The sequence below is a fragment of the Arachis hypogaea genome, chromosome 3 (genome assembly GCF_003086295.3).
Source record: "Arachis hypogaea cultivar Tifrunner chromosome 3, arahy.Tifrunner.gnm2.J5K5, whole genome shotgun sequence".
NCBI lineage: Eukaryota > Viridiplantae > Streptophyta > Magnoliopsida > Fabales > Fabaceae > Arachis > Arachis hypogaea.
The window spans coordinates 14402329-14420469 of record NC_092038.1 but is presented as its reverse complement, the minus strand read 5'-3'; the positions used below and the strand labels follow the sequence as shown (position 1 = coordinate 14420469).

The 18141-nt window shown below is 37.6% G+C and overlaps 1 protein-coding gene across 1 annotated transcript; it reads right to left on the bottom strand.

Moving 5' to 3' along the window:
* Positions 1-2664: 2664 nt before the first annotated feature.
* Positions 2665-6404, bottom strand: LOC112789624 (beta-glucuronosyltransferase GlcAT14A). The gene is made up of 4 exons (XM_025831588.3): positions 5617-6404; positions 5431-5506; positions 4659-4774; positions 2665-3519 (listed from the first exon to the last, which is right to left on the bottom strand). The coding sequence occupies exons 1-4, from the start codon at positions 6284-6286 to the stop codon at positions 3011-3013; spliced, it is 1371 nt and encodes a 456-aa protein (XP_025687373.1). The 5' UTR covers positions 6287-6404; the 3' UTR covers positions 2665-3010.
* Positions 6405-18141: the final 11737 nt, after the last annotated feature.

Genomic DNA, 18141 nt, shown 5'->3' with positions numbered 1-18141 from the left:
TTAATCAAGGTTTAACTAGAATTGATTCGAATATAATAAAATAATATATTTATGTATAAATAATTTAAAATTTAAAAATATTTTTTTGTGATTTATTATTTAAATCGTTTAACTACTAAAAAGTAGCAGAAGTTGGATTGGTTAACGGATTTGACAATTTTTTTCGTTTTTTGACCAGCTCTTTCTTTCCCAAGCGAGTTTTATCTTGAACCAGACGCGTTTGGTGACAATTCCTAATTAATTGGTTCGAATCAGTTGTTTCAATCTCATTCTCAGAACCATGTTAGTGACCTAACTTATGCTACCTTAATTCTCAATTCTTCACCACCACTACCACCCCCACCCCAACCACCATTCAAATCCTTTCTCATCCAAATCTCATCCCCAGCTATCGCTACTGTCACCGCCTCCTTTTCACCCTCCTTCAAATCACATATCCCACTCTTCTCCTCTGCTTCTACCAAATTTCAATTACGTTCCTTCATCTTCCTTTCATTCCATTTCCACACTCTAAATCTTCCAATTTCATTTTTTGATTTGCTTCGTCGCTTTGCATTCATATCAAGATGCGACAATTATTAGAGTTTTGGCTCTTAGGGTTGGCTTTGATAATATTGTACTTCATCTCGCGAGATCTTCTTGTCGACCATTTTTGTTTCTTACTCGTTTGATTTATTTGTCTTTGTGAAAATCATCATCGTTGTCGTTGTTTTGGTTGCTAGTGCTATTGCGGTTATCGTAAGGGTTTTGGTGTGGACACAGGTCTAACAGATTACCATATGCTTCCAAGGACGAGATCTAGTGAAGGAGAGGTTGTGGAAGGGACTGAAAAAACTAATAGCAGCAGCAATAACAACAACGACAGTGGCGTATGTGGTGGTGTTGTTGCCACCTCTTTTCACAAGAGCTGAGTTGGTTGGGGGAGCTAACTGTCTGTTCGTTCTCTACTGCTGCCAAGGATTCGACGGTTAACGACACTGACCAGAGCAGAAACAACGACGACAGCAGTAACATAAATGTTGAAGTGGACCTTAACTAGTTTGGTGGTAAAGGAAAGGAGGCCGCGGTGGTGGTAGTGGTGGCAATGGTGGCGGTGGTGGTAGTCGCTAGAGATGAGAGTTGGATGAGGAAGATTTTGGATGATGGTGGCAAAGGATTCGGAATTAGAGTAGCGGTGATGGTGAAGAGTTAGAATTTGGTGGGGTAGGTTAGATTCAAAAAGTTAGTCTAAGAATTTTGAATAATTACAAGTTTAGGTAATTTTGAATAATTATAAGCCTTATAAATTGGACCAAGTCTAACAAAAATTAGATTTACCCACTCGAGCGTGATAACACATGCATTATTCAACCGTTTTTAAAATGTGTTCTCACTCACCATTATAAAAAATCTTCTTCTTCTTTTTTACGTTCCTCTCTTCCTCTTCTTCCTTCTTTTTCTTCTTTTTTTTTTTGACATTTCTCCTCTTTTTTCTTTGTGTGTTTTATCTTTATCGTTATTTTTTATTACTGTTGTTGTTGCATTTTTTCCTCCTTCTTTTTTTATTGATTTTGCAATATTATGTATTTTTTTCTTTGTTTGATTTGTTCTCCCAAGAAAAATGATAAGAAAATGAAATAAGAAAGACGAGGAAGAAGAAACAGTAGAAGATGAAGAGGAGGAAGAGAAAGAGTTTTGAGTTATACAAAATTTATCAAAATAAAAATACACCCAAAAATTTTTAAAATACATCAAAATATCTTCGTGTTATACCTAAATATCTTCGTGTTATACCCAAATTTGTTGCAAATATAAAAAAATATTTTCTCTAATACTGCATTTTTTTCTTTTTTTTTCTTTATTTCTTTCTTTTTTTAGTTAAATGAATGTAAATTCATCCTCTTTATAGCATTATGTGTTCTTTTTTTTTCTTTGTTTGATTTTTTTATTTTTATTCGTGTTAAGAGAGTAAAACAAGAAGAAAGGAAAAGATGAATAAGAACAAAAGAAGATGGTGATGATGACAGGAGAAGATGAGAAGGAGAAAGTGAAAAAGTTTTGAATTATGCAGAACTTATCAGAATAAAAATCCACCCAAAAATTCTTAAAATACACCCAAATATCTTCATGATACACTCAAATTTGCTGCATAAAAATATTTTCTCTAATACTATATTTTTTTTTCTAAATTGAACCACACTTTAGCCACTTGATTGGATTTAAAATAATAATAAATTTTGTTCTGGTTCAATTGACAATCCGAAACTGAATTATTATCTTCAACAATGAGATAATTGATGATAAAAGAGAAAGAAAAAAAGAAAAGAGGAGAACAAATTTCAATAAAAATAAAAAAAAAAGGAAGAAGAAGAGGAGGAAAAAGAGGTAATATTAATGACGACGATAATAAAAAAATTACGAAAAAAAAAAAGAACACCAAGGAAAAGGAGAAAGAAGAGACAGCACGAAAAAAGAAGAAGAGAAGGCACGGAAAAAAATACAAAAGTGCGTGAATATAAATGACTTGTATAAAAAAATACTTGTACGTGGAGAATAACTCTTTTGTTAATTAAAGGCTATCTTTCATAAATACAAAATTAATTTCATTTTAAAATTAATTTCATTTTTTAAGATATATTCATTCTCTAAATATTTATAAATAGAAATGATAGTTTACATATCATGTGATAAAACTAGGGACCTTGGTCCCGAGGAAAAAGGAAATTAGAATTCATATGATTTAACAAATCTGAACATTTCTAAGCCAAACACATGCATATTAACAACCAAATTAAATTACAAAAAATGCGACCGAGTTAGCAAAGGAAACTTTTAGTCAATGGAATCAGCAATCTCACCTAACTTGTATAAAGGACGACCCAAAATATTAGACTTTGGCACAAGATTTACAATAGATAGGACCACCACCAAGCAACTGGTTCTTCGATCTTACCAACTTTTCAACTCTCAAGCTGTGTTTCTCTTCTGTTACCGACCTACAGTGAGTAAAATGGTTCTAGAGTCGGTCCATTCAAACACACTGATGCGATCGAAAAGTGCCATTTGAAAGTAATTTGACTATCGCTTTCTCAATTCGTTGAGAACCTGAGCCAGGTCTCAAAATATTAGCATCTCCCCATGTTAAGCATGTGCTGTTTCCAGACTCACCTAAGCACCATCCACCAGGAACAACTGATCCAGGACTCCGTCTCAGAAGTTTTTGGTCAATTAGATCAAGCACAGGATCATCTGGTTGAAATTTCCGAGCAAAGGCAGCTCCGCTGCGAATCATGTCATCAAAATCACTGGAATTAAGCGGTCGAGGATCACTTATGTGACGGTTGTCATACATAGCATATAATAAGTTCTGATTTATGACTGTCCTGTTGAACTGACGTGAATTACAAAGAACAGAGGGGAAATAGTTGGACAGCGACCAGGGTGTGTTTGCAAAATACATCAGCAGTAGCCGTGGGAGGTTGTCTGCTCCCAAGATGCAGAACTCCAGAAAACTGCGAGTCAGGATAGAAAAAGAGGAACCTACACAAAAAGGAGTTAGTACAATTAACACAACTATCTCCGAAGAAAAAAGAATATTGCTAGATGAAATTATATATATGATAATAATTCTTTTTTTAAAAAATGGTACAAAAAATATCAAGTAATTTAAGCAATTAAGAGAAAACCACGGAAGAGAAGGCAAAAACAAAGGATTTGGCTCCTCTAAAGTGAGAGATTAACCTTGAGGATACAGCCCAAAAATAGCCCATAAATTGATAAGGAATTGAAGTAAAGTTTAGATAAGGACAAGAGCAACAAAAATGGATCAGTTAACATGTCAAGTATTTAAGTAGTAGCTAATTTATAGTTTAAAATCTATACTCTAATATAATTGGCCGAAGATAAAGTTTTTTTATTGAAACAGAGTTTCAACCCGCAATGTTGTATGGATCAGAATTCTAGGCAGTGAACTGCAATCACAGCCAAAAAGAAGAATATCACAGATGAGGATGCTGCAGTAGATAAGATTACTCATATAAATAAGTTAAGAGAAGTAACTTATGATGGTTGGGGCAAGGAAGACGACCTAAACATGCCAGGATTATGTAAGATAAAACAGATAATCACCCTTCAAAGATAGTACATCAAAACTGAAAAAGACATAAACAGACACTAGTTAATAGTAGGGTACACGGGGCACCAAGATAACTTCAGTATGTGACTTGCTTATGGTTTTCATTTCCAATTTTCATCTCTAACCAGATTCTACTGCTCATCTTGCTAAGCTCACATTCTCCGTACACTATTTCAGTTCATAAATGGAAACCATGTGATTCCAAAGCTTCCTTCAGAACTTTAATTTATCCTTTATTCCACCTCTACTGTATCTGAAAGCAAAATTCCATAATTTCATTGCACCAGATACACCTTATTGGAAATGAAATCACTATTTTAGCATAAGCTTTAGCTTTAGGTGCATTCAGAAAAACTGTGATGCTGCAGTTTGTGAAGATAGCAGCATCAACCACGATCTAAGTGAAAATTATGTCAGTTGTTTAACAACAATCACAATCATATCTTTTTCTATTGATGTTGAAGTTTATAGCCTCTATTACCAATAACATGAAAAGCTAAAAGTACATGCAGACTCAGAGCAAAGGCATTCAACAAAATCATACCTGTAAAAACGCGGAAAGCACTAGGGAGATCTCTCTTCTGAGTGGCATAAAACATTTCAGTCCCTTCAGCAAGATACAGGCCTGGATCAACAATAATGGGTCTCAACCTCCTCGACCTACATCATTAAAAGCTATGAAAAATAAGTATCACGACTATAGTTCATTCAGCATCAAACACTTGAGAATTGAAATTCCTTCTCCAAAACACTACAAACAATAAAAAAGACTCAATTTCCACACACTAGCAAACATAAAATAACTTCATAATGTAAGCTAGTTTTGGGATCATGGCGAGAAACTATTCACCATGATAATTACCTACCTTCTAAATTTCAATTAACAGAAGGAGAACTTTGAAACAACAATTGAGTTGTCTTTATATAATCTCGAAGACATGGATTGAAGCCAATTAGCCAAGTTAGATGGCCTGCATTATAACCCATTTGGCTATGGTCCTTTTCCGGACTCGCCATAATCCAGGATGCTTCGTACCAGGCTTCCCTTATACTTCTATTGAGTATCTATATATATACTATATAATATGAGGATTTTGAACGTGTTGATGTGTAACTTTTTTTCCTAAAATACCTTCCATTATATATAATTTCCAAGATTTGAATTCCAGTCCTTTGAGTTAAATTATAAACTCAACTAATCCAACATTTATTATTTGTATACATATTTAATATTTGAAAGAGTGAATCGATAGGCACTACACTAGTGAGTATAATGCAATTTTAAAACAATAAACGCATTAAACTGATTAGCTTACTCTTTCCAGCCAATATAGCTTGAATGATTCACAAAGTTCATATCTTTAGGCAGGAATGACATGATGTGAAGAAGATCTGACAATACACAAAAAATAAAAAAAAAATAAAAATCAATGCACCAATTCATATAACCGAACCCAAAGAAAGAGCCACAAATGCAGAAAAAAAAATACACCATACCATACCATCTTGGGTAACAAGCGGATAAGCATCAGCACTAAGGCTAACAAACCAATCCCACTTCAAGTTCAACCGAATCAGTATCGACGCTGCGTGAAGCGCAAGCGAAACGGGCGAGGATCCTTTCTGGTACGCGAAATCGGGTTTCCCCATAACATGAACATTCTGTGCGGCTTTGAAAATAGGGTTCGACTGGACAGTGAGAGCCACGCGCTCGCGGTCCGCGTGGGAAGCGGAAGGGTCGAGATGGAGGAGGTACTGGTTGAGGGGATGGTAGGTGGCGAGGAGGAGTCGGATGATCCGACCCGAATCGGAGCGTGACCCGGAAATGAGGTAAGCGATGGAGGGAGGGGGAGGGTTGGCCTTGGTAGAGTCGTAGATGATGCGGTGGTTGTGGGCCTGGTGGGCTGGGAAGAGGAAAGGGTCAGGCCCGGAATGTGGGCCCGTGGAGGATGAGGAAGTGCAGAGGGAGAAGATGAAGGTGATGGAGAGGAGTGAGATGGCTAGGAAAGTGTAGAGGAGGAGGGTGGGCTTGTTGGTGGGTTTAGGGTCTCTGAGTGAGAAGAGGGTGGAGAAAATGGGTTTTGAGGTGAGAATTGAAGACCACTGATGTTGTTGTGATTGTGGTGGCGTTGGTGCTGCTGCTGCTGCTGCTGTTGAACCCGAGTTTTGCATTTCTTTGTGTCTCTTCTTTTTTTTCTTTCTTTGTGAAGTTTGAGGGGAAGCTGGAGACTGAGATCTCGATGTGTATGTGTCCGCTGCAGACTGTTTTCTCCGTTTGTCATATATATATATATATATATATATATATATATATATATATATATATATATATATATATATATTATTCTCCACATATAAATCATTTTATTTTATATAAGTCTATATAAATCATTTATATTCATAGACGCACATTTTTTATGCGTCGTTGCTACACGTTTTTCTTCTTTTTACTACATGTTCTTTTTCTTCTTCTTTGGTTATCATCGTCACCAACACTACTACCTCCTCCTCTTCTTCCTCCTTTTTTATTGGAATTTATTTTCCTCATTTTTTTCTTTCTCCTCCATCATTAGTTATCTCGTTGTTAAAAATAATGAATAATTTAAATTCATATTGTCAATTAAATCAGAATGAAATTGATTATTGTTTTAAATTCAAGCAAATGGCTGAGGTGTGATTCAATTCTAGTTAATGTTTTCGTTAGTAGTTTATGATTATGTAGATGAATAATATTTTTGTTTGTGAACATTATTGTTCATCGTTAGTGGTTTGAATTGAATATAATGTAAAAGTTCTGCATTCAAGAAAATATTTTTCTGTATTTCAACAAATTTGGGTCTAACACAAAGATATTTGAGTGTACTGTTTAAAAATTTTCGGTGTATGTGTACTGATAAGTTCTGCATAATTCAAAACTCTTTTTCTCCCTCTCCTCATCTTCTCCTGCTTCTTCTTCTTCATTTTCATCATCATCATTATCATCATCATCATCATCATCATCTTTTTTTTATTCATCTTTTTTTTATTTTATTTTCTCTAATTTCTTCTTGTTTTACTCTTTTAATAAGAATAAAAATAAAACAATCAAACAAAGAAGAAAAAAATAAATAATGGTACAAAATTACTTGAAAGAGGATGAAATTACATTCATTCAACTAAAATAAAGAAAGAAATAAGAAAAAAAGAAGAAAAAAATGTAACATTAGAGGAAATATTTTTTTGTATTTGCAGTAAATTTGGGTGAAACACGAAGATATTTGGGTGTAACGCGAAGATATTTGGGTGTATTGTTTAAGAATTTTCGGTGTATGTGTACAAATAAGTTATGCATAATTCAAAACTCTTCATCTTCCTCCTCCTCATCTTCTGCTACTTCTTCTTCTTCTTTTCATCATCATCACCATCTTCTTCATCTTTTTTTCTTTTTCATCTTTTTTTTGTTTTACCTTCTCAAGTTTCTTCTTTTTTACTCTCTTAACAAGAATAAAAATTAAAAAATCAAACAAAGAAGAAGAAGAAACACATAATACTGCAAAATTACTTCAAAGATGATGAACTTATATTCATTCAACTAAAAGAAAGAAAGAAATAAGGAAAAAAAGAAGAAAAAAAAAATGCAGCATTAGAGAAAATATTTTTCTGTATTTGCAGCAAATTTAGGTGTAACACGAAGATATTTGATTGTATTGTTTAAGAATTTTCGGTGTATATGTGCTGATAAGTTCTGCATAATTCAAAACTCTTCATCTTCCTCATCCTCATCTTCTTCCACTTCTTCTTCTTCTTCATCTTCTTATTTCATTTTCTCATAATTTTCTTTGAAGAAAAAAATCAAACAAAGAAGAAAAAAATACATAAGATTGCAAAATTGATAGAAAAAGGAGGAGAGAAAAAAATGCAGCAACAACAACAATAATAAAAAAACGATAATGAAGATGAAACACGTGAAGAAAAAAGAAAGAGAAAAGCAAAGAAGAAGGAGAAGAAGAAGGAAGAGGAGGAGGAGGAGGATTTTTTTCGTTTATAAAATAAAAAAATTATTTATTTTCTCTAAAACGAATTTTCAACTTTATTTTCGTAAATACGATTTTTTTTAATTAACAGCAAGTTCGCCGCCCCCCCAGAGTTCGCCACACTATATAAACGCCGTGGGACCATTGGTTTGTCACTTTCTTCTTCCATTCTATCCTCCAAAATTTCTACCTTTTTGAGTTCCGTGAAGTTTGTTGTGGATGACAATTGGTGCGCAAAATTGTGAACAATACTTTTCACAACTCTCATAATCCCCGGTAAAGAACCCCAAAAACGTGGTGTTCAATACCATGGCATAAACACAACTTCGCACAACTAACCAGCAAGTGCACTGGGTCGTCCAAGTAATAAACCTTACGCGAGTAAGGGTCGATCCCACGGAGATTGTTGGTATGAAGCAAGCTATGGTCATCTTGTAAATCTTAGTCAGGCAAACTCAAATGGATATGGTGATAAACGCATAGAACATAAAGATAAAGATAGAGATACTTATGTAATTCATTGGTAGAAATTTCAGATAAGCGTATGAAGATGTCTTCCCTTCCGTCTCTCTGCTTTCCTACTGTCTTCATCCAATCCTTCTTACTCCTTTCCATGGCAAGCTTATGCAAGGGTTTCACCGTTGTCAGTGGCTACCTCCCATCCTCTCAGTGGAAATGTTCAACGCACCCTGTCACGGCACGGCTATCCATCTGTCGATTCTCGATCAGGCCGGAATAGAATCCAGTGATTCTTTTGCGTCTGTCACTAACGCCCCGCCTTCAGGAGTTTGAAGCACGTCACAGTCATTCAATCATTGAATCCTACTCAGAATACCACAGACAAGGTTAGACCTTCCGGATTCTCTTGAATGCCGCCATCAGTTCTAGCCTATACCACGAAGACTCTGATCTCACGGAATGGCTGGCTCGTTTGTCAGGCGAGCACTCGGTTGTCAGGTGATCAACCATGCATCGTGTATCAGGAATCCAAGAGATATTCACCCAATCGAAGGTAGAACGGAGGTGGTTGTCAGTCACACGTTCATAGGTGAGAATGATGATGAGTGTCACGGATCATCACATTCATCAAGTTGAAGAACAAGTGATATCTTAGAACAAGAACAAGCGGAATTGAATAGAAGAACAATAGTAATTGCATTAATACTCGAGGTACAGCAGAGCTCCACACCTTAATCTATGGTGTGTAGAAACTCTACCGTTGAAAATACATAAGAACAAGGTCTATGAATTAGATGAGCGGGGCTTTTAGCTTTTTGCCTCTGAACAGTTTTGGCATCTCACTCTATCATTTGAAATTCAGAATGATTGGCTTCTTTAGGAACTCAGAATCCAAATAGTGTCATTGATTCTCCTAGTTAAGTATGATGATTCTTGAACACAGCTACTTATTGAGTCTTGGCTGTGGCCCAAAGCACTCTGTCTTCCAGTATTACCACCGGATACATACATGCCACAAACACATAATTGGGTGAACCTTTTCAGATTGTGACTCAGCTTTGCTAAAGTCCCCAACTAGAGGTGTCCAGGGTTCTTAAGCACACTCTTTTTGCCTTGGATCACAACTTTATTTCTTTCTTTTTCTTTTTCTTTTTTTTTCGTTTTCTTTTCTCCTTTTTTTCGTTTTTTTGTATTCACTGCTTTTTCTTGCTTCAAGAATCATTTTTATGATTTTTCAGATCCTCAGTAACATGTCTCCTTTTTCATCATTCTTTCAAGAGCCAACATTCATGAACCACAAATTCAAGATACATATGCACTGTTTAAGCATACATTCAAAAGACAAGAGTATTGCCACCACATCAAAATAATTAAACTGTTATAAAATTCAAAATTCATGCAATTCTTTTCTTTTTCAATTAAGCACGTTTTTATTTAAGAGAGGTGATGGATTCATAGGACATTCATAACTTTAAGGCATAGACACTAAGATACTAATGATCACAAGACACAAACATAGATAGACATAAGCATAAAATTCAAAAAACAGAGAATAAAGAACAAGGAAATCAAAGAACGGGTCCACCTTAGTGATGGCGGCTCCTTCTCCCTCTTGAAGATCCTATGGAGTGCTTGAGCTCCTCAATGTCTCTTCCTTGTCTTTGTTGCTCCTCTCTCATGATTCTTTGATCTTCTCTAATTTCATGGAGGATGATGGAGTGTTCTTGATGCTCCACCCTTAGTTGTCCCATGTTGGAACTCAATTCTCCTAGGGAGGTGTTTAGTTGCTCCCAATAGTTTTGTGGAGGAAAGTGCATCCCTTGAGGAATCTCAGGGATCTCATGATGAGTGGGGTCTCTTGTGTGCTCCATCCTTTTCTTAGTGATGGGCTTGTCCTCATCAATGGGGATGTCTCCCTCTATGTCAACTCCAACTGAATAACAGAGGTGACAAATGAGATGGGGGAAGGCTAACCTTGCCAAGGTAGAGGACTTGTCCGCCACCTTATAGAGTTCTTGGGATATAACATCATGAACTTCTATTTCTTCTCCAATCATGATGCTATGAATCATGATAGCCTGGTCTATGGTAACTTCGGACCGGTTGCTAGTGGGAATGATTGAGCGTTGGATAAACTCCAACCATCCTCTAGCCACGGGCTTGAGGTCATGCCTTCTCAATTGAACCGGCTTCCCTCTTGAATCTCTCTTCCATTGGGCGCCCTCTTCACATATGACTGTGAGGACTTGGTCCAACCTTTGATCAAAGTTGACCCTTCTAGTGTAAGGATGCTCATCTCCTTGCATTATGGGCAAGTTGAATGCCAACCTTACATTTTCCGGACTAAAATCCAAGTATTTCCCTCGAACCATAGTAAGCCAATTCTTTGGATCCGGGTTCACACTTTGATCATGGTTCTTGGTGATCCATGCATTGGCATAGAACTCTTGAACCATTAAGATTCCGACTTGTTGAATGGGGTTGGTAAGAACTTCCCAACCTCTTCTTCGGATCTCATGTCGGATCTCCGGATATTCACTCTTTTTGAGTGAAAAAGGGACCTCAGGGATCACCTTCTTCAAGGCAACAACTTCATAGAAGTGGTCTTGATGCACCCTTGAGATGAATCTTTCCATCTCCCATGACTCGGGGGTGGAAGCTTTTGCCTTCCCTTTCCTCTTTCTAGAGGTTTCTCCGGCCTTGGCTGCCATAAATGGTTATGGAAAAACAAAAAGCAATGCTTTTACCACACCAAACTTAAAATGTTTGCTCGTCCTCGAGCAAAAGAAGAAAGAAGAAAGTAGAAGAAGAAGAAATGAGGAAGAAGGGAATGGCTTTTGTGTTTGGCTAAAGAGGGAAGAAGTGGTGTTTAGGTTGTGTGAAAATGAAGGAGTGAAGGAGGGTTTATATAGGAGAGGGGGAAGGGTAGGGTTCGGTCAATTGAGGGTGGGTTTGGCTGGGAAAGTGGTTTGAATTTGAATGGTGAGGTAGGTGGGGTTTTATGAAGGATGGATGTGAGTGGTGAAGAGAAAGATGGGATTTGATAGGTGAAGGGTTTTTGGGGAAGAGGTGTTGAGGTGATTGGTGAATGGGTGAAGAAGAGAGAGAGAGTGGTGGGGTAGGTGGGGATCCTGTGGGGTCCACAGATCCAGAGGTGTCAAGGAAAAGTCATCCCTGCACCAAATGGCAAGCAAAAATGCGTTTTAAGCCAATTCTGGCGTTAAACGCCGGGCTGGTGCCCATTTCTGGCGTTTAACGCCAGCTTCTTGCCCTTTTCTGGCGTTTAACGCCAGTCTGGTGCCCCTTTCTGGCGTTAAACGCCCAGAATGGTGCCAGACTGGGCGTTAAACGCCCAACAGCTAGCCTCACTGGCGTTCAAACGCCAGCAAGCTCTCCTCCAGGGTGTGCTGTTTTTCTTCCTGTTTTTCATTCTGTTTTTGCTTTTTTCATTGATTTTGTGACTTCTCATGATCATCAACCTACAAAAAACATAAAATAACAAAAGAAAATAGATAAAATATAACATTGGGTTGCCTCCCAACAAGCGCTTCTTTAATGTCAGTAGCTTGACAGAGGGCTCTCATGGAGCCTCAGAGATGCTCAGAGCAATGTTGGAACCTTCCAACACCAAACTTAGAGTTTGAATGTCGGGGTTCAACACCAAACTTAGAAGTTGGTTGTGGCCTCCCAACACCAAACTTAGAGTTTGACTGTGGGGGCTCTGCTTGGCTCTGTTTTGAGAGGAGCTCTTCATGCTTCCTCTCCATGGTGACAGAGGGATATCCTTGGGCCTCAAACACCAAGGATTCTTCATTCACTTGAATGATCAACTCTCCTCTATCAACATCAATCACAGCCTTTGCTGTGGCTAGAAAGGGCCTGCCAAGGATGATGGATTCATCCATGCACTTCCCAGTGTCTTGTCTCTTTTGAGGTAATTTCTGCCTAGACAAGTCATCCAGTTCTTTGGTGAGCAAAGGGGGTTCATCATCCCAAGTCTCATTTCCAAATAACCTGTCATTTAGCTTCATGATTGCTCCAAGGTATTTAGCAACTTGCCCTTCAGTGACATACTCATCCTCTTCAGAGGAAGAATACTCATCAGAGCTCATGAATGGCAGAAGTAAATTCAATGGAATATCTATGGTCTCATTTTGAGCCTCAGATTCCCATGGTTCCTTATTGGGTAACTCATTGGAGGTCAGTGGACGTCCATTGAGGTCCTCCTCAGTGGCGTTTACTGCCTCTTCCTCCTCTCTAAATTCGGCCATGTTGATGGCCTTGCACTCTACTTTTGGATTTTCTTCTGTATTGCTTGGAAGAGTACTAGGAGGGAGTTCAGTAACTTTCTTGCTCAGCTGACCCACTTGTCCTTCCAGGTTTCTAATGGAGGATCTTGTTTCAGTCATGAAACTTTGAGTGGTTTTGATCAGATCAGAGACCATGGTTGCTAAGTCAGAGGTATTCTGCTTAGAACTCTCTGTCTGTTGCTGAGAAGATGATGGAAAAGGCTTGCTATTGCTAAACCTATTTCTTCCACTATTATTATTGTTGAAACCTTGTTGAGGTCTCTGTTGATCCTTCCATGAGAGATTTGGATGATTTCTCCATGAAGGATTATAGGTGTTTCCATAGGGTTCTCCCATGTAATTCACTTCTTCCATTGAAGGGTTCTCAGGATCATAAGCTTCTTCCTCAGATGAAGCTTCCTTAGTACTGCTTGGTGCATTTTGCATTCCAGACAGACTTTGAGAAATCATATTGACTTGTTGAGTCAATATTTTGTTCTGAGCCAATATGGCATTCAGAGTGTCAATCTCAAGAACTCCTTTCTTCTGACTAGTCCCATTGTTCACAGGATTCCTTTCAGAAGTGTACATGAATTGGTTATTTGCAACCATTTCAATCAGCTCTTGAGCTTCTGTAGGCATCTTCTTCAGATGAAGAGATCCTCCAGCTGAGCTATCCAATGACATCTTGGATAGTTCAGAGAGACCATCATAGAGAATACCTATGATGCTCCATTCAGAAAGCATGTCAGAGGGACACTTTCTGATTAGTTGTTTGTATCTTTCCCAAGCTTCATAGAGGGATTCTCCTTCCTTCTGCCTGAAGGTTTGGACTTCCACTCTAAGCTTACTCAATTTTTGAGGTGGAAAGAACTTTGCCAAGAAGGCATTGACTAGCTTTTCCCAAGAGTCCAGGCTTTCTTTAGGTTATGAGTCCAACCATGTTCTAGCTCTGTCTCTTACAGCAAAAGGGAATAGCATAAGTCTGTAGACCTCAGGGTCAACCCCATTAGTCTTGACAGTGTCACAGATTTGCAAGAACTCAGCTAAAAACTGATGAGGATCTTCCAATGGAAGTCCATGGAACTTGCAATTCTGTTGCATCAGAGAAACTAATTGAGGCTTAAGCTCAAAGTTGTTTGCTCCAATGGCAGGGATAGAGATGCTTCTCCCATAGAAGTCGGGAGTAGGTGCAGTAAAGTCACCCAGCACCTTCCTTGCATTGTTGGCATTGTTGTTGTTTTCGGCTGCCATGTGTTCTTCTTCTTTGAAGATTTCTGTTAGGTCCTCTATAGAGAGTTGTGCCTTAGCTTCTCTTAGTTTTCGCTTCAAGGTCCTTTCAGGTTCAGGATCAGCCTCAACAAGAATGCTTTTGTCTTTGCTCCTACTCATATGAAAGAGAAGAAAACAAGAAAATGTGGAATCCTCTATGTCACAGTATAGAGATTCCTTTAGGTGTCAGAGAAAAAGAAAAGTAGAAGACAGAAGTAGAAAATTCGAACTTATCAAAGAAGATGGAGTTCGAATTTTGCATTAAGGAATAGTGTTAGTCCATAAATAGAAGGATATGAGAAGAAGGGAAGTAATTTTCGAAAATTAAGTAAAAAAAAAATTTTTGAAAACATTTTGAAAAACATTATTTGACTTTCGAAAATAAGAGTGGGAAAGAAATCAAGTGATTTTTGAAAAAGATTTTGAAATTAGAAATAAAAAAGATTTGATTGAAAACTATTTGGAAAAAGATGTGGTTAAGAAGATATGATTTGAAAAACATTTTAAAAAGATTTGATTTTAAAATTAATGACTTGGCTATCAAGAAAAGATATGATTCAGACATTAAACCTTTCTCAACAGAAAAGGCAACATAACTGAATTGTTGAATCAAATCATTAATTGATAGCAAGTATCCTTAAAAATAGAAAGAAATTGATTTTGAAAAAAGATTTGATTGAAAAATTGATTTGAAAAAGATTTGATTTTGAAAAGATTTTGAAAACTTAAAAAAAAAATTGCATTAAAAACAAAATCTTCCCTCTTGTGCCATCCTGGCGTTAAACGCCCAGAATGGTGCACATTCTGGCGTTTAACGCCCAAAATGCTACCCTTTTGGGCGTTAAACGCCCAGCCAGGTACCCTGGCTGGCGTTTAAACGCCAGTCTGTCCTTCTTCACTGGGCGTTTTGAACGCCCAGCTTTTCTGTGCAATTCCTCTGCTGTATGTTCTGAATCTTCAATTCTCTGTATTATTGACTTGAAAAGACACAAATTAAAATATTTTTGGATTTTTAATAATGAGGAATAATCAAAATGCAACTAAAATCAAATAACAATGCATGCAAGACACCAAACTTAGCAGTTTGTATACTACTGATACTAACAAAATGAGAATGCATATGAGAAACAACAAAACACTCAAGTCAAGAGAATTCAAAAGATCAGAGCAATGAAATCATCAAGAACAACTTGAAGATTAAATGAAGACACATGAATGAATGCATGCAATTGACACCAAACTTAACATGAGACACTAGACTCAAACAAGAAATATTTTTGGATTTTATGACTTTGTAATTTTTTTTGGATTTTCGAAAATTAATTGGAAAGAAGAAAATAAAGGTATCAAAATTCTTAATGAGAATTCCAGGAATCAGTGCAATGCTAGTCTAAGACTCCGGTCCAAGAATTAGACATGGCTTCACAGCCAGCCAAGCTTTAAAAGAAAGCTTCGGTCCAAAACACTAGACATGGCCAAAGGCCAGCCAAGCCTTAGCAGATCACTGCTCCAAAAGCAAGATTGATAAAAATCAACAAGCTCTTGTGATGACAAGTTGAAACCTCGGTCCAATGAAATTAGACATGGCTTCACAGCCAGCCAGACTTCAACAAATCATCATGAAACTCTAGAATTCATCTTCAAGAATTCCGAAAAAAAATACCTAATCTAAGCAACAAGATGAACCGTCAGTTGTCCAAACTCAAACAATCCCCGGCAACGGCGCCAAAAACTTGGTGCTGTTGCCGGATTTTGGCACTGATGTTACCGGACCAAAAGCTTGCTCAAAACTCGAACAATCCCCGGCAACGGCGCCAAAAACTTGGTGCGCGAAATTGTGAACAATACTTTTCACAACTCTCATAATCCCCGGTAAAGAACCCCAAAAACGTGGTGTTCAATACCATGGCATAAACACAACTTCGCACAACTAACCAGCAAGTGCACTGGGTCGTCCAAGTAATAAACCTTACGCGAGTAAGGGTCGATCCCACGGAGATTGTTGGTATGAAGCAAGCTATGGTCATCTTGTAAATCTTAGTCAGGCAAACTCAAATGGATATGGTGATAAACGCATAGAACATAAAGATAAAGATAGAGATACTTATGTAATTCATTGGTAAGAATTTCAGATAAGCGTATGAAGATGCCTTCCCTTCCGTCTCTCTGCTTTCCTACTGTCTTCATCCAATCCTTCTTACTCCTTTCCATGGCAAGCTTATGCAAGGGTTTCACCGTTGTCAGTGGCTACCTCCCATCCTCTCAGTGGAAATGTTCAACGCACCCTGTCACGGCACGGCTATCCATCTGTCGGTTCTCGATCAGGCCGGAATAGAATCCAGTGATTCTTTTGCGTCTGTCACTAACGCCCCGCCTTCAGGAGTTTGAAGCACGTCACAGTCATTCAATCATTGAATCCTACTCAGAATACCACAGACAAGGTTAGACCTTCCGGATTCTCTTACCGCCATCAGTTCTAGCCTATACCACGAAGACTCTGATCTTATGGAATGGCTGGCTCGTTTGTCAGGTGAGCACTCGGTTGTCAGGCGATCAACCATGCATCGTGTATCAGGAATCCAAGAGATATTCACCCAATCGAAGGTAGAACGGAGGTGGTTGTCAGTCACACGTTCATAGGTGAGAATGATGATAAGTGTCACGGATCATCACATTCATCAAGTTGAAGAACAAGTGATATCTTAGAACAAGAACAAGCGGAATTGAATAGAAGAACAATAGTAATTGCATTAATACTCGAGGTACAGCAGAGCTCCACACCTTAATCTATGGTGTGTAGAAACTCTACCGTTGAAAATACATAAGAACAAGGTCTAGGCATGGCCAAATGGCCAGCCTCCCCAAAGAGGGTTCAATCATAAAAACATGATCGAAAAGGCCTTTCTCCAAAATACAATAGTAAAAGGTCCTACTTATAGAGAACTAGTAGCCTAAGGTTTACAGAAATGAGTAAATGACATAAAAATCCACTTCCGGGCCCACTTGGTGTGTGCTTGGGCTGAGCAATGAAGCATTTTCGTGTAGAGACTCTTCTTGGAGTTAAACGCCAACTTTAGTGCCAGTTTGGGCGTTTAACTCCCACTTTGGTGCCAGTTCCGGCGTTTAACGCTGGGATTCCTGAGGGTGACTTTGAACGCCGCTTTGGGCCATCAAATCTTGGGCAAAGTATGGACTATCATATATTGCTGGAAAGCCCAAGATGTCTACTTTCCAACGCCGTTGAGAGCGCGCCAATTGGGCTTCTGTAGCTCCAGAAAATCCACTTCGAGTGCAGGGAGGTCAGAATCCAACAGCATCTGCAGTCCTTTTCAGTCTCTGAATCAGATTTTTGCTCAGGTCCCTCAATTTCAGCCAGAAAATACCTGAAATCACAGAAAAACACACAAACTCATAGTAAAGTCCAGAAAAGTGAATTTTAACTAAAAACTAATAAAAATATACTAAAAACTAACTAGATCATACTAAAAACATACTAAAAACAATGCCAAAAAGCGTACAAATTATCCGCTCATCAACAATCTTAGTTCCAGGTTAGTAAATAACAGTCTATGTTCTTATGTTAAGTTGGTTTACTGTTTACATGTTAAATAAAATTGTTAGGTATAGATCGTTTGTTAGTTAGAATAATAGATTATTGTTTACATGTTACTTAGGTAGAGGTACTTTTTAGTGTTGTTATGTTAGGTATATTATTTTATGTTACCGTTTTTTAATATAGTGGCTATGGATCATGATGTAAAAGAATATAGGAAAATAATATTATTAGATAATTTAGTTATTGGTATAGCATTGTATTGTGAGTTAGAAGGTAATTAGGTGATCACTAAAATTTAAGGTTGAGTTACTTATAAATTAATATGACGACGTCAGTTAAGTAGGTTAAGCTTAAAATTAGTAGGTTTATAAGTCATTTCTCATTTAGTTAACTTTTTAATAATCCAGTATGTATTTTATTTTAGTAGATTGTCTTTCG

Coding starts and splice junctions, on each gene's coding strand:
- LOC112789624 (XM_025831588.3), bottom strand. CDS start 6,286: ATGCAAAACTCGGGTTCAACAGCAGCAGCAGCAGCAGCACCAACGCCA. Junction 5,507..5,616: donor TCCGCTTGTTACCCAAGATG/GTATGGTATGGT, acceptor GTGTATTGTCAG/ATCTTCTTCACATCATGTCA. Junction 3,520..4,658: donor TGCTTTCCGCGTTTTTACAG/GTATGATTTTGT, acceptor CTTTTTGTGTAG/GTTCCTCTTTTTCTATCCTG.